Raw genomic sequence first — 23,237 nt, 5'->3', positions numbered from 1 at the left:
GTAGTCCTGTGGTGCAGCTTCCCCAGGTTGGCACCTCATTTTTAGGTACGTCTGGTGCTGCTCCTGGCATGCTCTTCTGCACTCCTTATTGAACCAGGGTTGGTCCCCCGGCTTGATGGTAATGGTAAAGTGAGGGATATGCTGGGCCATGAGGTTACAGATTGTGGTGGAATACAATTCTGCTGCTGCCGATGGCCCACAGCACCTCATGGGTGTCTAGTTCCGAGCTGCTAGATCTTTTCTGAATCTGTCCCATTTAGCACGGTGGTAGTACCACACAACACAATGGAGGGTGTCCTCAGTGTGAAGATGGGACTTTGTCTCCGCAATGACTGTGCAGTGGTCACTGCTACCAATATTGTCATGGACAGATGCATCTGCGACAGGTAGATTGGTGAGGACGAGGTTAAGTAGGTTTTTCCCTCGTGTTGGTTCTCTCACCACCTGTTGCAGGCCCAGACTGGCAGTTATATCCTTCAGGACTCAGCCAGTAGTGGTGCTACCGAGCCACTCTTGGTGATGGACATTGAAGTCCCCACCCACACTACATTCTGTGCCCTTGCTACTCTCAGTGCTTCTTCCAGTGGTGTTCAACATGGAGGAGTACTGATTCATCAGCTGAGGGAGGGCGGTAGGTGGTAATCAGCAGGAGGTTTCCTTGCCCATGCTTGACCTGAAGCCATGAGACCTCATGGGGTCCGGAGTCAATGTTGAGGACTCCCATGGCCACTCCCTCCCGACTGTATACCACTGTGCCACCACCTCTGGTGGGTCTGTTCTGCCAGTGGGACAGGACATACCCAGGGATGCTGGAATCTGGGACATTGGCTGAAAGGTATGATTCTATGAGTATGACTATGTCAGGCTCTCGCTTGGAAATATATCGCCGTTCCTTCATCGTCACTGGGTCAAAATCCTGGAACTCCCTACCTAACAGCACAGTGGGAGTACCTTCGCCACACAGACTGCAGCAGTTCAAGCAGGCAGCTCACCACCACCTTCTCAAGGGCAATTAGGGATGGGCAATAAATGCTGGCCTTGCCAGCGACACCCACAGCCTATGAATGAATAAATTTTAAAAAGCACAGACTCCAGGGACAGGAGGGCATAGCAACACGGTTCCAGTGACACTCCTTGGTAGCATTGAGCACTCTCTGGGTCTCCCTCTCCTAAATGCTGAATCAGTACACTTCAAACTGCAACAAACCACAACAAAAATTGGTTAACGTTTCCTAGGGGTACAGGGAGCATGCCCTGGGAAGTAAATTTTACACCAGAGCTTACTTCCTCTTTCACAAATTCCTAAACCCAGCACTATAAAAAGTGCTGTTTTGTGTAATTAATTTTCTTCCCATAACATAATTGATAGAATATTGGGTATAGATGCATCTTAAGTCACGACAAGCTCATGTCCGACTGCATTCCTATTACAGGGTATAACTACTTTTTGTATGTCACGGGGAGGCCATTGCGTTTCAGCTTTCACTAAAACCTGAATTGCAGAATGTGATCCCAAAATACTTAATAAAAATCCTGCCGTGCAATGCAATAATAAGGAATTTAACTTAATCATCTTGAAACAATAGTTTTGCTCATAGGCCTTTATACTGGGTTTTTCAGTTTTACATTGATTTTTGAGTTGTCAGCTTTTTGAGGGATTTCTGAAGTGGTTCATCAGCGTTTGAGTTTTGTAGGTTGGCATGTATGCACTTGTGCGTATTGATTTTTTGAAAAGCTGAAAAAAGTGATGATGCTGGGACCACGGCTCACTGTTATTCATCCAGTTACTCTGACAACATAACACACTGAATACCAACTCCAAACAAATGATTTTTTATTGATAACAGTGTCAGAGACATATCTTTCATGCATTCAAGGTCATGCAAAATTGAAAACAAGAACAAACCCTTTGGCCTACAGCCGTTTATTACAGTCCAGATGTTCTACAGGACGGAACACCTGGAACTCTTAGGTACAGAGGCCAATCAGCTTTACATATGAATTGTTTTTGCAATATCAGACCAATCTCCAAACTCAAAGAAGTGTCTTTGCAACAGCACATGCAAGTGTAATAAGAACAACAGTGATTTCAAATTCATTTTTTAAAAACCAGAAACATATTTAAAAATCCGTAGCATAATTTAAAATTCGTCCAGTGATACTATCAATATGCCAACTCAAATCATTCAGCATTCCTAAAATTAATACTCAAAATAGTCACTCAACGTAGAAGGCAGTATCTTCCTACCTAATGCCACATGCTCAGTAGCAAAATATCTTTTACATGAAGGTACTGTATCAGTAGGCTCCTCTCTCCTCCCTTAAACATCTACACTGAAAAACATTCCTATAGCCAGAGGTTGGCACACATTTTCAGCAAAAAAAACCTAATAAAATTAAGTAACTTTCAGGCAGGTCACATCCCACTCATACATTCATTCGGCTTCTGTTACAAATAAAAGGTGAACCAATTCAGATTTTAGAAGGTGCATGAAGTAATTGTTCTTAATGGGGGACGAATGGATACTTCAAACAATTAAAGATCCAGTTCACCATTTTTTCCAGTTTACAAACAAAGCAAGGCAATTTGGATTATCAAATTACAAATCAGTCATTATTGTAAAAGTGATGGTTCTTGTTCAGAATGTACCAGATTACACAATTTCCCATTGAAAAGTTCAAGAATGGCCCCAGGGAAGCACTTGTCCAACGACATGAAAGAAAATGTGTATTAGATGCGTTAATCTGCATTTATTATAATCACAACACGGTAATATAGCTGAATAGGCAAGCCTTAGTAGGAGCTTTCTCTAATCTTAACCATATTATTGCATAGCACATCAATCTCAAAATGTTACATTATATTTAAAGAAAAAAAGTTAAATGATTGGTTCAACCCAGCAAACATCCTGCTATAGTCATTTCCTTTCCATTTTTACACATCACAGCAGCATTTGTGCAGTTTATAAAACATGACTTTACTTCAAAAATCAAAGACGTTATTGATGAGAAACTAAACCTAATCTGAAGACTAACCTTACATGACTCACTTTTGTCTGTTGTTCCACAGTCCTATGGTCAGAGCACTCTGCTGTTTATTTCTGAGTTGTCACAATATCATTTCTTATCTTAGAGTTATAGGTAAGAGGATGTCATTGGGAATGGATTTCTTCAATGGATAAGTCCACTCTCTCTAAAATCAGTATTACTAGGAGGTGAACACAGTACAAATACTCTCTCAATAACGCCCAACAAATTTCAACATTACTTATTATAGATCTGGATTTTTTTTCTTAAAATGCTACCTTTGCCTCCAATAAGGGAAACAATTAGACCTTTCTCCCAGCATCCTTTTTTGCACCTTTGGTCTGTATACAATCTATCATACGAAGGCACTCGTCCACTCGCGGCCAGAAATCCTTCCACCACTTCGTACAGTTCCCCAAAGGGAACAGTATGAAGACACATACTACGACGACGACTCATCTACTAATATAGCCAAAAATGGCCACTCGACCTTTGCAGTCTGCTATCAAATTGAATTACATACAGAACAGTTGTGTAGATGGAGTTCCTAAAACTCTAAAGTGATTCAAACAAAGTGAAGGGGCTACACTGCACAGAAATCTCCATAAACCAAAAAAAGTTTAACTACTGAACCATCGAAAGGACCAGTTAAATCGGAACCTTCTGCTCCGCCACATTACATGTCTTGTAATGTACACCACTTGTAAGATGGCACCTCATCTTGACAAATATCCAACTGAGGAGGTTTGTTTGGTGTTCTACCCCCACTGTGATGGTTGTGGCATTATGGCAAAAGAGAGAAAGCTGCTTTTAATGTCTGGAAGAGGCCTCTCCCCTGACAAAGATAGATCACAGGCCTTATTTCAAACTTTCTGGAGTCACAAAGATCTCCCCCATATCTTATTGTGCTGAAAGTCTGTGCAGCAAGCTCGATACTTTTTATGCTGGTTTGTGAAAGTTTTAAGCTTTGCCAAACCAGTGATATTTGGGGATAGGATAGAAGGAATGGAGAGTGTGAAAGATAACTTATCTGGCTATTTTCAGTAGAATTTGACAGTATAGAAAGAGGCCATTTGGCCCATCACCCACTAGTTCTCTGAAAGAGTTATCCACCCAGTCCCATTCCTCTGACCATTCCCCAGTCCCTTTAAAATAGTTTTTCTTCAAATATTTATCCACTTCCTCTTAGAATCTATTCTAGATTCTCGATGCACCGCTGTTTCTGGTGGGACATTCAGGCCCCGATATTGCCTGACAGGTTGCTTGGGCGGAGGGCGGGGGCAGAGTTTGGGACGGGTTTGCCCGCATGAACATGCGACTTTTCTCAATGACAGGTTCCCCACCTGGAAGTCAGCCTGATTAATAGGTTTGGCTTCAAGTCGGACGGGGAGGACTCCGGAACAGGTAGGGAGCCTGCAGCTACTACTGGGAGCGTTGGGTGGGGGGTGTCTGTCTGATCCCCAATCCGGGGAGGGATGATAGGGGTCTGATCTCTGACCCCGGTGATCTTTGTATGGAGGGGGGGGGAAGCTTGGGGGGTGGGGGCGGGGGGCCAGGAGGAAGCACTCCTGTTCCTCTTGGCCCACAAGCAGTGCTTTAAAGGCACCTTCTCCCCGAAGCTGTCCTCGCCTCCTTCCAGCTGCTGGGTTTCCCCAAGGCCTGGGAATCCTGGCTGGCCAGGGTTAAACCTGCAAAACAGGTTAAATCAGAGGCTGCCAGCCTCATTGAAATATTTAAATTGCCAACCCGCCTCCCAGGAGCCGGCCCCTTGTCCCACCTCTGTTAAACCGGAAGTGGGTGGGTTGGGATTGGGCAAGAGATTTAAAAAATTTTAACATCTCACTCGACCCCAACCCACCTGTTTTTGGGAGTTAAAATTTACCCCTCCATGTCAGAAACAAAACCACCTGCTGAAGTTCATGCTTTTACCGATGAGCTGAAATTTATGCCCCCTAGCTACTGAATCACCAACCGGTGGTAATATTTTTCCTTATTTATCTTTAGGTAACTTTTCCAGGAAAATAGTCGATTCAAAGAACTAATGTAGTGACTACAACGCTGTGGCCCAAAAATGGTGCTGCATGCTGACGAGGTTATTTGATTATTTTAATCTCTTACTTTTTTTGTAAGTCAATCCATTGTTGCAAATAATAATTTCATGGCACAGTTCAGCACAAGTCCATGTCGCCTTGCTGGCCTTTGCTGTAAAGTTGGTTCTTAACAATGCCCAGATTCCACAATATCACACTTATTGATGGAGGATACTTTTTCAAATGAGGACTGTACTGCCAAATTGTGACATCCCTTGTCCTCACCTGTGCAAAAAGAATTGGCAGGACTCTCAGACATTACAGAAAAACATAGCCTAAACTAGCAGAGCTTATAGTAAGCTGGGTTTTGGAAACAATAAACCTTAAAAAAACATGCAAATTAATAATGTCCAGTTGCTAAGGCTCGTGGCACAGGAGAAGAACAGAGACGGGAAGATCCACCTCGCCAGATCTGCACCACTTAGGTACGCAGCAATTTTCCAGCAGACCTTTTAATCTGGCCTGAAGGGGTCTCGCTTGGGATGGGATTGGGCCAATCACTCCCTATGCCCATCTGAAGTGGACCCAAGGGAAGTTCCATGAGCAGCGGAGGGGCTGCGGGCTTTATAAAAGTTTTTCTGTACATTTGTAATACTGACTTCTGTTACAGATTTTTGTTGGTATTTTAATGACATTTGCAGTGCTTGAAAACTGAATGTTTTTTCTTTCTCTTAAAAGTATGCGATGTTTACGTGAAACCTAAAAGAACTGAATGTTGCCTGCTAAGTCACAGGAAAGCCAACTGTAATTGAAGCATTGCCAAGACTTCAGCAGAACAGATACAGCAGCAAAAAAGAGAGAAAAATGGAAACTAAAGGCACAGCAAGACATCTAACTGAAGTGTGTAGTGACGGTTAGCAAGTCTAGTTCAAGTTAGTGATGGGGCCAGTTTTGAAGCATCACAAATACAGTATTTGAAGGATGAAGTGGTACAAGATGAAAGAAGCCTTGCTAGGAAGATAAACAGGCACCAGAGCTGGATTGTCCACACATTATGTCACCAACCATATTTGCAGGCCCTGGCACTCCTAACTGGGAATGACCTTTGGGAATAGATCTGTAAGTGGTTCCAGGTCAGGATGGAGCCGGTCGGAGATCCATGCCATCTACTGAATGAGAACCTACCCATTGCAGTCAGTCACCTCCTGCCTGAACTTTTGTCTCTTCTTCCAGGCCAACATATGGATCACCTGTATTATTAGCCAATGTGCTGCCCGCACATGCAACAAACATAGACTGATAAATAGGGCAACATGGCCAGAATTCACATCTTTCCCACTGAAAGCAGCAACAGCATGACATGGCTGCCCAATCTCATACCACTGCACTGCATTTCCCCAAATAGAGGAGGCATGTGGCATCCTGCAGCTCATCTTTTGTGTCAGCAGGTGAACACGCATTATGCAGGTAGGTTATATTACAACAATTTTATATCTGAAGGTTAGTGTGTGTCAAGGGTGTCAGTTATAATTTGCAGCTTGATGAAGAATGAACATGCATGATAAACAACGAAAGAGCTTTACAATTATGTGTGGGTTTGGCATGAAGCTTGCACTAAATGTAGAACAGATTGACAGGCATCACTTTGTCCCATGGATGCTTGGGCTATCGACTGGATAGTCTGTTGGGTGGTCTTACATTGGCAGCTTCCTCAAGGTGTACCATCTTCTTATACAGCTGTTCCCAGGTCATGTGGGCAAGGTACAGTACACAGTACAGGAAACTTCGCGATATCCGGCACCGACGGGACCGAGCTGCTGCCGATCTATCAAAACTTCCGGATAGACCAGCGCTAATGTTGAAGGATACGGAGGTTTTCATCTCCGTATCTGACAACAAACACTCTTGCTTAGCAACAGCTTGTAAACACTCGGCCCGTACCTTGGAAGCGTCTCTGAAGCTGTTGCTAAGCTACAGAGACGCTTTCCAGAGCCTGACTGTTAAAAAAAAAAATGCTAGAAGAAAAAAAACCTAACCAAAACGGCTGCTGATTTCTGCCGTTAGATCGAGGTTTCCGGACATACAACCTCCGGATAAACCGAAGTTTCCTGTATTGACTCTGGCTGCCAATTCCAGTCAGGCATGTTGCACTGCTGGCCTCTCTGGGTGCAGGGGGGTGGGTGGGTGGTTGCGGGGGTAGAGTGCCGTTCAGGGCAACTCACCTCAGACACCAGCATTCCTACTTTACCAACCCACCAAACAAGGAGTTTTATCATTTGCCGACAGACTTCACTTGATGTCGCTCCATTTATTTTGCAAGTTACAATTTTTGCTCCTACAGCTTTTAAAAAAGCTGAAATATACTTAAAGCCTTTGTAAGGATTGCAACTATTAAGTGGCCACATCCCTTTAAATGTTAGCTGCAGCCTTTACGGACTGCTGACACATGCAATGTTCCATTCCCTTTTTGGCAAGTTCCCAGTGCTGGGAGCTTGTTATAAAGAATTCATTAGGGCCAACCCTGCGCGAAGTCAGCGAGCATTATGCAAAAATATATCAATTAGTGTCAACTTCTGCAAGGCAGCTACAAATTTACTTACTGAGCAGTACCAGCTTTCTGCAAGGTTGTTACACAAACTTAGTTATCCTGTAAGTGCAAGTTAGTTTTATCTTTCAGGTGCTGTGCAATTTCAGTGACCTAGCTAAACAGACAGTGTGCCCCAGTAACTTTGCTCACAGACAGCTACATCTTTCCCAAGGGTGTCATTCCTATCAGGTAAAACATTGAAGGAAAAAGTCAAAAGTAAACCTTTCAAACATAAGACTTGTCTGTAAATTTCACTTAACACCACGGTTTCTATCATACAAACATTTTTCTCATTGCAAACATATGCTACTGCTCACCATTTAAAAAAAACTAAAACATATGGACCTGGTCTTGCCTGAAGGGCTTCATGCAGTTTAAGTCATCTCCACACTGTGTCACTTGGTTATCATCAGTTTGCACGTGGCAGCTAGTGCCCACCGTGATTTGTATCCATCAACAATCATCTCTACATTCCTCTAAAAAAATCTATTCTATCAAAGGATCAGAATTTCATCTCAGATCATTATCAGCTGTGGCTCAGTGGTAGCATTCTCACCGCTGAGGCAGAAGGTCATGAGTTTGAGCCCCACTCCAGAGACTTGAGCACATAATCTAAGCTGAGACTCCAGGGAGTGCTGCATTGTTGGAGGTGCCATTTTTCGAATGAGACGTTAAACTGAGGCCCTGTCTGCCCTCACAGACCCTGTGGATGTAAAAGATCCAAAGAAGAGCAGGGGATTTGTCCTGGCCAATATTATCCCTCAGTCAACATCACTAAAACATGGTCATTTATCTAGTTATTTATCTCATTGCTCTGTGGCACCTTGCTTTGCTCAAAGTGGCTACTGCTTTTGCCTACATTACAACAGTGAGTACACTTTAAAAGTACTTATTTGGCTGTTAAGCTTTGGGATGTCCTGAAGTTGTGAAAGGCGCTACAGAAATGCAAATCCTTTCTTTTCTTTCATAATTTTTCACTTATAATAATAGTGTTCAAAACAAAGAAAAAGACAGCTATAATATTACAACACAAGGTCACTTTTGGTGATGTTCTAATATGACACATTATACAGGGTTTGAAATAAAGAAATAAAACAACTGAAGGCTGATATAACCACATCATGTCGTGAAATCACTCAGCATGTTGCTTGTATTGGGTTAATTCCCCAATCCGGCGCTCCCAGCCATGCTCAAACAAAGTGTGGATCAGAGTTTAGGCTACAACACTGTTGCTCGAATTTTCCAGTTTGCCCCACCAGGAAATTTACTCTTCGTGCAACTACAACAGAAGGAACTTCTTTCGCAAACTAGGCAACAATATTTTATCCGTTCAGATAATATTGCTAAAAAACAATACTTAGTAACTTCAGATGTTTAAACAAACTGCAATGTATTTTCTTTCCTGTTTTTGGAGAGCTGGGTAAAATATTGGAAGCTTAAAATTCAAAAGAAAGAGTCACTGGTGCTACAAACTGAGTTGCTGTTGGTGGATTTTCAGCCTCGAAAAAGGATTTTTCAGTCACACTTCTAAATATAAAAATAGAGATACATCTAATCAATAATACTTAATATTTAATGCTGCATGCAGGATTCAAGGTTCCAGTCTATCAACGAATAGCGTATCTCACCGTGTGGATTATGAACATTCCTCAATTTGTGAGATACAGCTTTGAAACTGGACAGTGCGAAGTAGATTTATGTCGTTACCCACTGGGCGTTAAGCCTGGGCAGAACACAGAGAAAAATTAGGTAGGGAAGATCACACGCCGGGAACAGAACCCACCTGGTTTTCCTCTCTGTATTCTGTCCAAGCGATGTTTCAAGACAACAATGTACCCATGCACATGTTGCTCATGGAGAGATGGGCCTATCACACTTGTGAAACTAATAACAGAAACACACTATTGGCCCACTCTTCACATTTCTAGTATATACAGGTTTGTTATAACAAAATAAAAGAGGGTTGGTTAAATTTTCTAGTTAATGCAGTCTCTCCACCTGTCTGCTGAGATTAGTACAAATCCAGTTCACTATCAGAATCATGTTACCCTCTCTTTTTCAGTCACGGATATACGGTAAAAGTCAGTGCTTGGAATAGCTTTTGATGGGGAAAAGATAAATGGAAGTAATAGAAGGTAGCTTCGATTACAGTGTGTGACATTGTAATATGGGTGCCCACTATAGACTCAATAATGCTAATTTGTTTAGATTTCTGCTTCAGCTTTGCGCCCATCGTAAGTTATTGCAGCCAGTACAAATCTTGGCCGTCACCCTCTTATCTGTCAGAACCCACAAAGTCCATGCAATAGCAACTGCAATTCCAACATCAGAGCAAATTACATTACCTCAACTCTTGCCACACAAGTTTCACTCAATGTAGAAGCAATATTGATTGATTCCTTTATGCACCATTCTGCTGTCTATCCATGAAATTGCTGAAACTTGTTTTGAATGCCATCTGTGGCCAAGAGACAGGAAACCTTAATTAAGGACATCAATGCTCCCAATCCTCATCTTTCAGACTTTGAGACAGCCTCTGAAAGATTTGCCTTGCTCCTAAAAGAAACAAAGGTTACCTGACTACCTGGCCTCAGGCTGCAATCACCACTATGCTGAAATATTAAATATTTGAGAGTTAGAAACGTCCTATTTTTCAGCCTGTTTTGTATTGCTGGTTTCTGGTGCCAGAACTATTTCAGTTTCAAGAATGCCGCTCTCATGGACCTGCTTCAACAGTGAATGTCAGCAAGCAGTAAAGAACACCGTAAATGTTTAACGTTTAGTTCATTGTATTTTAAAAGATCCTATGCCACTATTCAAAGAAGAGCAGGGTGTTCTCCCCTACATAACAGTGACTGCACTACAAAAGTAAAGCATTGAGTTTTGAGATGATCATAAGGTCCTATATAAAAGCAAATTCTTCTTCCTAACTGCTTGAATTACAAAGTTGCACATTAATACAACAACAACTTGCATTTATACCTCACCTTTAACACAGAAAAACATCCCAAAAGCCCTTCACAGAGGTGGAATCAAAAAATGAACACCAAGTCAATGAAGGAGACATTAGGAGGGGTGACCAAAAGTTTGGTCAAAGATGTGGGTTTTAAGAGAGGTCTTAAAGGAGGAGATGGAGATGAGGAGGTAGAGGGGTTTAGGGAGGGAATTCCAGAGCGTGGGCCCTAGGCGATTGAAGGCACGACCACCAATGGTGGGCAAAGGGAGGAGGGTGGCACAGGAGGCCAGAGTCAGAGGAATTGAAAGCTTGGGGGGTGGGGTGGAGGGGGGGGGTAGATATTATGAGGCTGGAGGAGGGTGGCACAGGAGGCCAGAGTCAGAGGAATTGAAATCTTGCAGGGTGGGTATTATGAGGCTGGAGGAGGTTACAGCGATAGGGAGGGCTGAGGCCTTGAAGGGAATAATATAATCAGGCTCAATATCAATTTTGTGTTGGGTAATTGCATTAATCACACCTTTTCTATGCAAAACATGTATGTTGACTACTGCACAACAATAAGTTCTGGCAGCATTCCAGAGTCAGGATCAGTAAGATCAATCTTAAAATGCCAATTCAGCACCAACAAGTTCCTTTGCAGAAATGTATTCAATTATTGCAAGCTGTAAACAGCATATGGTAAAAGTAGGTTTTTGAAATGGTGATCTTGCTGTGAAGACTCACTCAGCAAGCTATAAATATCGCAATTAAGTTGCACAAGCTGGAGGAAAAAAAAAGGAAATACTGCATCACAGAATCTTGTACATAAGTCACATCTTAAGATGGGTCTTGCCATTTGGTGCAAGTTAGGCACTGTGAAAATTTGATTGCCAGGCAAAAAAGTCCTAAATACAAGTTTTACACTGGTGCAACTTATCAATCAGCTTTCACTGGCTTGTAAACCTACGGTAAGTTGAGGCTCACCATGTTTGTTTTCCTGGAAAGCACTAGTACACAGGGTTAAAAGTGGTAGAATGGAATGGCCCCCCAGATTCTCACCAACTTCTACCGGTGCACCATCGAGAGTATCCTGTCCGGCTGCATCACTACCTGGTATGGCAACTGCACCGCCACAGACCGCAAGGCTCTACAGATGGTGGTGAAAGCTGCACAACACACTATAGGAATTAAACTACCTGCTGTGCAGGATATCTACCCCGAGAGGTGCCGGGGGGAAGGCCCTGAGAATCATTAAAGACGCGAGCCACCCCAGCCACAACCTCTTCGCCCTGCTCCCATCCGGTAAAAGATACCGAAGCATACGGTCTCGTACCAGCAGGTTTCGAAACAACTTCTACCCCCAGGCCATAAGACTCATGAACATATAATTTATTATTATTTATTACTGTTGTTTTATTTATTATTACTGTATTTCTATTAGTATTTTATCATTGTTATGCCATATTTATTCCAATGTTGGGAGGACTCGTAAAAATCAACATTTCATTGTGCAGTACACACGTCTGCTGAATATATGACAAATAAAATTGAATTGAATAGTGAAAGAAATTAGACAATCACCAGCATCTGAATTTACAGTCAAATTGCCTTTTACCCTCAGCAGCTCTGACATGGGGTGATCATTCAGCAGTTTGTCAGAAAACCTGTCACTTAAACCATGATGTTGCCTGATATTCTCCTGAGTGACCGCCTACTCTGCTGAGTTATATCCATGTTAATACATTAAAAATCTAGCGCACACTTCCTGTTTGTCACATGTACTTCCAGTGTCACAATTTTGTTACTCCCAAAGCTAGGTGGCGTTATGACATTATGTTCCACAGCACAAGTTGCTTTATTTTCTGACCCATTAGCCAGAATTTTCACTGTCCGACACACTGGCAGTGGGGGAGCCCTGTAGCGCGTGGGGAACCCGGAACTTTCAGCAGCACGTTTGTCAGGAGCTTTTTAACTAAGCCACTGCATTAGCATCTGACTTCCGGGTTTCCCGACCAATTAACGCGAGCGGGCGTGATGACAACATGCATGGATCTATTAGCTGAAATATTTAAAGGGACCCTGCGAAGGTGAAAGTTGAAGGATTGTCCAGGTGGGGGAGCAGAGGAAGAAACTGCATTAATGGAGTCCCAACATGGCAAGGCTGTGCCTTACTTAAATGATGCCTCCTCTAGAGCTGATGCTGTGTTCTGTAAGGGCCTGCAGGGAGATTCTCTTCCCAAACAGACTCCAGCACATCACTCCTCATACATACTTACCTTGCAGGTGCACCCATTCCTATCTGTCCAGGCACCTAAAGCACATCTTCAGCATTCCGATTGCTTGCTCGATGACAGATATCGTGGTCATGTGGCTTTAATTATATCTCTCTTGGGCCTCATTGCTTGGACTCTTAACGGGTGTCATCAGCTACATCTTCAGGGGGTAGCCCTGGTCTCCAAGGAGCCAGCTGCTAACTCTGCTTCAAGGTTTGAAGAGCTCTGGGAGGGTGCGAGCTGCACCTCTGTGCTCATCCCCTCTCTCCTGTGGAGCGGCAGGTCGGTGAGGAGAAGGCAAGGCTGCACCTTACCTATTGAGGTGTTTAAAATTATGAGGGGCCTAGATAGAGTGGATAGGAAGGGCCTATTTCCCATAGCAGAAGGGTCAATAACCAGGGGGCATAGATTTAAAGTAATTGGTCGGAGGTTTAGAGGGGATTTGAGGAGAAATTTTTTCATCGAGGGTGGTGGGGGTCTGGAACTCACTGCCTGAAAGGGTGGTAGAGGCAGAAACCCTCATCACATTTAAAAAGTACTTGGATATGCACTTGAGGTGCCGTAACCTACAGGGCTACGGACCAAGAGCTGGAAAGTGGGATTAGGCTGGATAGCTCTTTGTCGGCCGGCACGGACAAGATGGGCCGAATGGCCTCCTTCTGTGCTATAAACTTCTATGATTTCTTGAGGCTGCTGCTGCTGGTGCTGTTCCTCATCGGAGGTCCAAGGTAAAGCTGCATAAGTTGCACCCATGCTGAACTGATGCTTGGCAGATGGAAAGTGTAGATCAAACTCACAAAAAATCCAAGGTAGCAGAAATGACCTCCAAAGTAGTGGAAATCAGCTGCAAAGTAGTGAAAGCGCACTCTCCAAAAGCCTTTCACTTAGGCAAGGAAGCAGGTGTGAGGTCAGAGTACTGCCTGTCATTTGGTCAGCCCCCTCAATTCGCGCTGTCATCTCGCCTTGCTTTGACTGGCGAGTTCCAGGAAGCTCAGCAAACCTGTGCACTCAAGAGTTAAAGCTCAAGTCTGCAGTTAAAGCAGCTCCTAATTGCCTCTTAACAACTTTCAGATGCTAACTTGCCTCTCCCATGGGGGTTTCTCGCAAGTAGCTGTCAGCTTCATCCTTTTTAACCACCCGCCCGCTCTCAGACACACTCACTTTTTAAAGTAAGAATCCCCCCTCCCCCCCCCCCCCATTGCTTCCCAACTCCCACAGCGCTGCTCACCCCTGACCGGTTGTTCCCGAAGCTCCCTACTTGTCTGCCCTTTCCGTCCTGCTCTCACTGACAACTAGCCTGCATCCCTTTCCATTCCATAGCTGCCTACCACTATCTCGAGCTTCAGGCATGTGCCACAGCCACCTGTTCCTGTCTCAACTTCTGATCCCTGCTGCTTCCATCTCAGGCCTTTGGCATCATGCTCCGGCCATCTGCCTCCTCCAGCTCCTGTCCCGGCTTCTAATCCCTCAGGGTTATCCCCGTCTCTGCTTATCCCACATGGCGGCACCCCCACCCACCAAAGTGGGCCTAAGGCACCCTGCCTTGGGTAATCCGCCTGCATCCTCTCCATTGCTGCTTCCATTACAGACCTTGGGCTGCTCACCTGCATCTTTCCTTACGGTGCTAACGTTCTGTAGAAATACTGAAGTGCCCTCAAGGAACGAAAACCCGGTTTTCCTGCTCAGTACTGAGAAACAGATTTTTTTTAGTTTCTGGGAGGGAGAATGGGGCAAAGAGTGCAAGGGAGAGACAGAGAGGAAAGGGGGAGAGCGCAGTGGTGACAGGCGGAGACATGGAAGGGCCATTGGCAGAAGTAAACAGATTAAAAAGAGAGAAGCAGCAGCAGAGACTGGGAGCAGGGATTCACAGGGGGGCAAGAAGGTTGTGGAAAGCTGATACAGAAGAAAAGTACTCACTTGATATGGTACACCTTCAGGGAGAGACGAGGGGAACGGCACAGTGATGAGGGGAGGACGGCTGTAGGGGGCTGTAAGGTGTAGTCATCTTGCTGCCAAGCAAGGGATTGAGATGGGAAAGAGCATAGGAACGATGAAGGGAGATTATACTGATCATAGTAAGAATCAATGCTCAGATACAAGAGAACAGGGTGGACGCAAGCGGTGATAAGCTAGAGTTAAGGACACCATTCCACGCAGCTGATCTTGGTGCTACATTGTGGGGGAGACGAGGCAAAGTGAGTGCAACTGGTGCAGGTGCAAGTGGGGTTGAAACCAACAGAGAGGCAGTGGGTTGAAACTGGTCTTGGGTCGTAGCGCAAAACAGGTGACAGTGAATCAGCAACCCGTTTTACACTCCACCCGATAGTAATTTCCATTGAAGTCGATGGAAATGAATGTCCAGTGGAGTGTAAAATGGGCTGCTGACTTGCTATCGCTCGTTTTGCTCCAATGCTTAAGACCAATCTCACCCCCAGTACAACAGTGATTGTGGGACGAGGGGAAGGAATCAGCAAATTCTAAATACATTCAAAGTAGTTAAGCGCTTTATCTCTCCCCATCCACGACCCGCCATCTCCCATTTAAAATAAGAAAAGATTACAGATGGAAAGGAAGATCACATAGAGACGATCACAGCAGATGGAGCGAAAGAGATAGAGACAAAGAATAGATAGAGAGAGAAAAGCACCAACTCAATAATAACAGACAGTAACTGAAACATTACCTGGCTTAGCAGTGCCATGGAGAACCACTAGTTTATATTAAACACTATCCTTTCTTTCTGTGCATCCTTCCAGGGCTTGGGAGCCAGACCGTTATCTCCGAGGTTACTGAGCACCAAGGTTCCAATAACAACGCCTGCCTTTGGTATACACTTGTGGCGGGTTATCTCCCAGCTGCAGCCTGCTTTCCAGTGATTGTTAATCGCCCTGCTGTTTCCTTTCTTCTAGCCCAAGGCTTTCTCGATAATCTCTCCTTGCTCTTTGACAAACTAGTAGAGCTGTGAGTTAAAGCTGAAGAATTTTCCTCCGCTGCTGTCTTTTTAAACTCCTTGCTTACTAAACAGAACAATGTTTCACGTTAGAAAGCTGTCCAGGCTAATTTTATAATACCTGTTTAACAGTTATTTGTGATCTTACCATCTTCGTTGTTGGGAAAAAGCAAAAACAATCCTAATGTCTCTGCAAACAGATGAAATATGGGTGGGTAAAAGTGCGAACCCCATGGGAGGGAGGGGCAGAGACGAGCCCTACTGCTGGCGAGAGGGAGAACTTGCTTGGGGTGGGGTGGAAAGAGGAACACGAACATGAGTGTGGTGTTGGGTAAGAGAGAGGCCACATTAGGAGTGAGAGACAGGGAGAACTTATTGTGAGGGAAGGAGTGTGATGGCAGCCTCATATTTAACCTGCTTTGCAGGTTCAATCCTGGCCAGCTGGGTTTCCCAGGCCGTGGAAAACCCAAAAGCTCAAGAGAGGCGAGGACAGCTTTGGGGAGAAGGTAAGTGCCTTTGCAGCACTGCTTGTGAGCCAGGAGGAGCAGGAGTGCTTTCCCCTTCGGCCCCCCAAGCTTATCTTTCCTTGATCCCCCCCCTATCAAACCCTCCTGGTCGGGGATTGCCACCCCCTCCCCCCGGGGTCAGGGATTGGACTCCCCTCCACGCTCCTAGTAGCAGCTGCAGGCTTCCTACCTGCGGCCTGCTCCAGAGTGCTGCCCGTCCGACTGGAAGCCAAGCCTGTCAATCAGGCTGATTTCCAGGCGGGGAACCTGGCAAAGAAAAAAGACACAAGCGGGGAAACCTGGACTTCCGGGTTTCCCGTCCAAAACTCCGCCACCCCGCCTACACAACACGTCCCTGTCAAGATCGGGACCAAAGGTACTATTTTAATTTGACCGCTTTGCGGAACACCTCCGTTCAGTCCGTAAGGGTGACCCTGAGCTTCCGGTTGCCTATCATTTTAATTCACTGCCCCATTCCCACTCAGACCTCACCGTCCTCGGGCTCTTGCATTGTTCCACGGAAACCCAGCGTAAGCTCGAGGAACAGCACCTCATCTTCCAATTAGGCACTTTACAGCCTTCCGGACTCAATATCGAGTTCAACAATTTCAGATCATAACCTCGGCCCCTATTACATTTTTATATATATTTTTTATCCACACCTTTGTTTTGTGCCCTTCCCCCTTTTCTCTCTCCCACATGGCAGCTGTCTCCCATTCTGCCGGCGCATTTCACACCTCATCTAGAGCCGTCTTTTGTCTCTTTACTAGTCCTATCACCATCTCGTCTGGTTTTGAATACCTCTTAATGTCTCTTCACTTCTCTTTTGTTCTCTCATCCCCATTTCCCAGCCCCCAAACTGGCCTTTAATTTGTTTCATTTCCTGTGCTTTTTCAGTCCTGATGAAGGGTTTCGACCTGAAACGTTGACTCTATTTCTCTCTCCACGGATGTTGCCTGGCCTGCTGAGTTTTTCCAGCATTCTCTGTTGTTATACCGCAGAAGATTAACTAGTTTATAGTAAATATCAATGTATAGGATTATGATGATGTATTACTGGCTGCAATTAAGGATGTAAAAGGGAAATCGCTCACTGCTAGACATCATTGTTACTCAGGAAATAAAAAAATAACAAATACTAAAAATATCTAATTACCTTAGTTTCTCAAAAAAAAGTGATTACTTGTCACTCAGAGGGTGAGCAAAGCACCTGTAATTGGGATTTTCATTTTGATTTAACTGTAACTGACCCCAGCCCACTGAAATCCAAGGCAGATCCAAACAAAGAATAGCCGAATCAAAAATAGGTTAAAATGAGAAGTGTTACCGGAACCATAAACTGAGACAATGAAAGTGTGATCTGTCCAGGTTGTCTTCATCAAAATGGCTATAGTTTGAGCACCTTTGACTTTGGTAAAATAAATTCCTAACTCTTAAAGACATAGCGGCAGAGCTTTGGGCGCAATCAGCGATCCGGGCGCAAATCCTGCCCAAAATTCCGCCCGTTTTGAGAAGTGTTTTTTCACCCCCCCCCAAGTTTCCGCCTAAACTCATTTGCCTATTGCCAAACACAAAATCTGTCATGAACCAGTGCAATCGGGCAGCCTTTTAAAACGTAATTTAAAAAAAAATTTGCTTTAAAAAATATTCCTTCATATATTTAAGAGTGCAGCTGGATTAATACAGCTGAAAATGGGTTTATCACAAAAAATCAGAATTTTCAATCACTGTGTCAATCCACCACCTGTGAGTAACCAGATTTTAAATGACTGAAAATGACTAAAAAAATATACATTATTATTTGCTAGTTATATTAGGGCACAGTAGCTTTGAAAACATGCCTATTAGTATTCTCGTGCCCAAAAGAACCAGCTTAATTTTTGGAGCCTCCCCAAAGGCACACAAACAGGCACAATTAGCAGAAACTCCCAATGGTGATTAATTCATCCTGAGGGCATGGCCAATTCTGCCAGCATCTAGCGTGATGTTTTTTAAATAGTGCAAAAGATCGCGGAACCTTGATTTGCACTGAACGTAATTTGCACTTAAAACCCCGCGATCTTTTGCGCTGCTTTGGCTAATTTCGGGCAAATTGCGCCGAAAAAAAATCAGCGCAACTGAGCGGAAACTCTACCCCCAAAAGCTTTAAGAAGCATAGCAGTTGATTTGTGACATGGCTCTTGCCTACCCAAGCTTATTTTAAGGTTCAAGGTAATTGTTCAAACATAAATGCGGAACCACAGGTTGCAGTACTGACAGAATAGTGTGCGATCGTTTCCACACTGCAAGCTGGTAAATTCTGCCACTTCTCCTCCATGGGCACATAAAAATGGGGACAGCAGTGACAGGACCACTGTTATCATACATGCCCACACTCAGGTTTTTGCTCCTTAAGCAGATATCTTAAACACTCAAAACAAGAAAGTGGAACTATTACAGGAAACTTTCGATTTACCGGCACCTAAATAACCGGAAATCTCGGTTAACCGGCAAAATTCAGGAGTAGTTTCAGGTAAGTTTTACTTCATATTGTACTTGCCTTCCGATCTGTTGCTGTGCAAGGGTGTGGCTGCAGCTGTTGCTAAGCTACAGAGACGCTTGGAACTTGTGGCCATTGTTCTGAAACTGTTGCTAAGCAACAGGGTTTGTTGCTTTATACGGAGCTCTCAGCTCTCCCTATCTTTTACTATAGCATTCGGCTATCCGGAATTTTTGATGACCCGGCACCACGTCGGTCCCGTCAGTGCCGGATAAAAAAAAGTTTCCTGTACATTGTTAGTAGTTGGCTTTGGTTGTTTACTAAATCCACGTACAAACTCAAATGGTACATGGTGAAACCACAGAGCATCAGTGCAACTACACTACAACTTAAATCCAATAACCAGACAAAGCCTTTACAAAAAAAGACAGGACTAGGCCACTTAACACAGTAATTACAGACATAGTCTAAAGGATGGCTGCTTAATGCAGGTGCAGATACTATCTAGTTCAACTGGAAACCTGCTAGTTTTGAGAAGTATTAGCTATTAAATCAGGATCAGAGGACTAGCATTCATCAAGCTTAACTCTGTAAACTTTCCGGTTATGTGCAATGTGTTTTGTTAGTATTGAGTATGCCTGATAATGCATTGTGAGATGCTACTGTTTTGGCTGTGGAAAAAGTGCATTCCCACAATGCCCTGCACCCTATCCAGCAACTGAATGTTTACAATCACTCACAATCTTAAATTATTTGAAACTTAATTAAAACGAAAAAAAAAAGTACAAGAATGAAAAGACTTAAAAGGCAGCTGTGGGTTCTGTTCGTTGGAAGAGGTAGCTCCTCTCCATGTGCTCCTTATAAACATGTTTCCTCCCGGTTCTTTCTTTCGATGGTCCCTGAGATTCAAACATTAATGGCGTGAGCATGCTTTTTGCAGAGCGGCTTGTCCTTTTTGGAATAAAATGGCTGACCCTCTAGGTTCACATGGCACACCTGAAGAAAAGACAAATTACAACAACTTTAAAGGCCAGACACTGGAGTCAAACTATAACCGTCACAGGTCAACTTACAAAGTGGTTTTTCCGAATACCTTTGTCTCGTTACTGAGGTGGATAAACAACCAGAATCACGGCTAGAGCCAGGCCAGCACCAGTTTGTTTTTCTTTCCTTTAGGTCTTCCCATGGTTGGCATCATTGCCCGTCCGAGAGGAAGGATAGACAGCCTGATTCCAGGCCTATGCCAATAGTATTCTTTAATTAACGTCAGGAAGTGTGCAAAAGCAGTTAAGGTTGCCCTTTCTTTCAATTTTCCCTCTATACACATAGGAAAGCACTTCTACCCACTCAGCATCTTCCACACATGGCCCCGGTGCATTTTAGCACCTTGTTGTCTGTGTAATTTTACATTATTGTGCACTGGGAATGTCAGCAAATAGCATCACATTGATTACTTGTTGTTCTACAAAACTGCTAACTCTCTCTCAAAACGGCTAGCAGTCTGTGCAAAGAACCAGTTACTTCATACGTACAGCACAGACGAAGCAGGTGTCATGCCAGGTATATCCCAGTGCTTCAATGAACTTATCGCCAGCCTCCACGGGGAAGTCACAGCCATGGCACTTAGTGCTGAAGAGGGCAATGTAATCTGAAAAAAAAAAAGGATAAGAATCTCTCACTTCAGTATTTATCAGCAAGAAGAAAAAGAAAAAGAAAATGAAACACGAGGCAAATCAAAAATTTAAATAAATAAAAGAAAGGAAATGAAAACCTAAAAGCATGCCTCAGTCAATTAATCTGGCACTGGAGGAACATAAGCAATAGGAGCAGGAGTCGGCCATTTGGCCCTTCGAGCCTGCTCCGCCATTCAATACGATCATGGCTGATCTTCTCCCTCATCTCCACTTTCCTGCACTATCCCCATATCCCTTGATTCCCTTAATATTCAAAAGTCCTCCTCATACCTTATTCCAGCTGAGTGAGCACCGTGGCCTGCTCTCATACCTCTGCCAAGGTTACTTGTGACCCAGATGATAAAAGATGAACAAGACTAGGCTTTGTGGTGGCTCTTCCTCTACTTTTACAAATGTCTTCACCAATGTTCCCTCTAAATTGTCCTTGTTGTGCGCAGTCTGTTTATTTCAATGCGCGGTCCCTTTAAATTTCGGCGCACACACGGTATTTCAAATGGAAAAGTTCGTGAGCGGCTTGCACGGCACCTTGCAGATTACTGCGCGGCGGCGCATGCACGCAGCTTAGAAGTAATATCGGTCTTCACTGTGGGGCAAAGCAAGCATCTACTTGGCCACTCCATCTGAAGGAGGGCTCAGGTTGGGAGAACCACAAGTCCCATGTGTTAGTCAGTTTGCTGTGTCAACTTCCAGTGTGCTGTGCGGCCACACCACCTGGTAAAACATTCCTTTTAAATTCAATACCACCTCTCCGACAAATAGATCCTTTGGTTCACCAAAATTAAAGGGTAAACTATCCAATCACTTGGCTATGTTGCATGGAAAGACAAAGGTAGGATAAAGAATGTGTTAAAGATGGGCTTAAATGTTTCAATATAAAATACGAGCAGCATCAGGAATAAGTTTTTGAAATAAGACATATATGTAGTCGTGTGGATATTGATAATATTGGCATGCAGAAACATGGCCAGAGGAGGGCAAGGAGCTAGGAAGGTGTAGAATGTTGTGTCAGGACAACAACATATATTTTACAGTGCTGCTCACCCCATGGGGGAATTTTAACCCCCAAGAACAGGTGGGTTTTGGTCAGGTGGGAAGAAAAAAATATTTAAATCTCAAACCCGACCCCAACCCACCCACTTGCGGTTTTAAAGGAGGCAATTTGGGGAGCAGGCGGCCAAACTGCTCTCGGGAGGGAGGGAGGAAGAGTGAGAGAGAGAAGGAGGGAAGGAGAGAGAGAGAGAGACAGGAAGTGAGGGGAACCCGACAGGTAAAAGGAGGCGAGGAGAGCTGGATCCATAAGAGAAGTGTATTTATCGGTTTGTGGGCCAGGAGGAGCAGGAATGTTTCCTTCAGGCCCAACAAGTAAACCTCTTTCCCCACCCCACGATCACTGAAACCAGCCCTACCCTGTGATCACCCCCATCCTGACCTCGATCTTCTCCGCTCCCCGGATGTGACTTTGTGCTGTCTGTTAGGCGGGAAACCTGCTGAAAAACTTTAAAACACGTTGATGCGCCATCAATTACTCAAAAGACTGAGGTTAAGCGAGTAACAACCAGGCTTTTATTAACTAAAGAATGAAGGTCTAGTCTCGAGTGGTCGACCCGTCCAGAATACTAAGGGACTGGGAGGTAGTCCCTTATATACCTGGAATAGTGGGAGGAGTCAGCCGAGGCATGTCCAGACCTGTACCTAGTGGAATACACATACACGTACAGACAGGTATAACAGTGGTTTACCACACACGTCCTGTTGTTAATTTCAGCAGGACATCTGGGAAACCTGTACGACCAGGTTTCCCGTCGAGATCTCCTCCACCCACATCCCCGTAAATATCGGGGCTAATTTCTCAGGGCACTTAATAAGGAGAACATAAGAAATAGGAGCAGGTAAGGAAAAATAAAGTAGGCCATTCGGCCTCTCGAGCCTGCTGCGTCATTCAGTAAGATCATGGCTGATCTGCTACCTCAACTCCACTTTCATGCTCTATCCCTTGATTCCCTTAATATCCAGAACTCTATCGATCTCTCTCTTGAATATATTCATCGACTGAGCCTCCACAGCCCTCTGGGGTAGAGAATTCCAAAGATTCACCACCCTCAGTGAAGAAATTTCTCCTCATCTCAGTCCTAAATGTCCGACCCTTTATTCTGAGACTGTGACTCCGTGTTCTAGACTCCCCAGCCAGGCAAAACATCCTCCCTGCATCTACCCTGTCAAGCCCTGTAAGAATTTTGTATGTTTCAATGAGATCACCTCTCATTCTTCTAAACTCTAGAGAATATAGGCCTAGTCGACTCAATCTCTCCTCATAGGACAATCCCCCCATCCCAGGAACCTTCATTGCACTCCCTCTACAGCAAGTATATCCTTCCTTAGGTAAGGAGACCAAAACTGTACACAATACTCCAGGTGTGGTCTCACCAGGGCCCTATTTAATTGCAATAAGGCGTCTTTACTCTTATACTCAAATCCTCTTGTAATAAAGGCCAACATACGATTTGCTTTCCTAATTGAGAAATATCAGTGAGGATGGGAGAATTAGGAAGGAGGCAAAAGCACAAAGAGATGAGTTTTAGAACATAAGAACATAAGAAATAGGAGCAGGAGTAGGCCAATCGGCCCCTCGAGTCTGCTCCGCCATTCAATAAGATCATGGCTGATCTGATCCTAACCGCCAATCTACTATCACTGAACCATCTCCTGAATCTAACAGAATTAGACACACGAAATAGGAGCAGGATCAGGCTACACGGC

The 23,237-nt window shown here is 44.2% G+C and overlaps 1 protein-coding gene across 1 annotated transcript in view; it reads right to left on the bottom strand.

Moving 5' to 3' along the window:
• Positions 1 to 1,817: 1,817 nt before the first annotated feature.
• The window catches only part of ldb3a (LIM domain binding 3a), a 210,520-nt gene continuing 189,100 nt past the window's right edge, over positions 1,818 to 23,237 (bottom strand). The window contains exons 16-17 of the mRNA XM_085970260.1: positions 20,319 to 20,434; positions 1,818 to 19,782 (exon numbers count right to left, since the gene is read on the bottom strand). Of these exons, the coding sequence (XP_085826386.1) occupies positions 19,693 to 19,782; positions 20,319 to 20,434 (206 nt within the window). The 3' untranslated portion in view covers positions 1,818 to 19,692. The remainder of the gene's footprint in view (positions 19,783 to 20,318; positions 20,435 to 23,237) is intronic.

The sequence above is a fragment of the Somniosus microcephalus genome, chromosome 29 (genome assembly GCF_052327205.1).
Source record: "Somniosus microcephalus isolate GS21.2 chromosome 29, FLI_Smic_1.0, whole genome shotgun sequence".
In the NCBI taxonomy this organism is placed as follows: Eukaryota; Metazoa; Chordata; class Chondrichthyes; order Squaliformes; family Somniosidae; genus Somniosus; species Somniosus microcephalus.
This window is presented reverse-complemented; position numbering and strand designations above follow the sequence as displayed.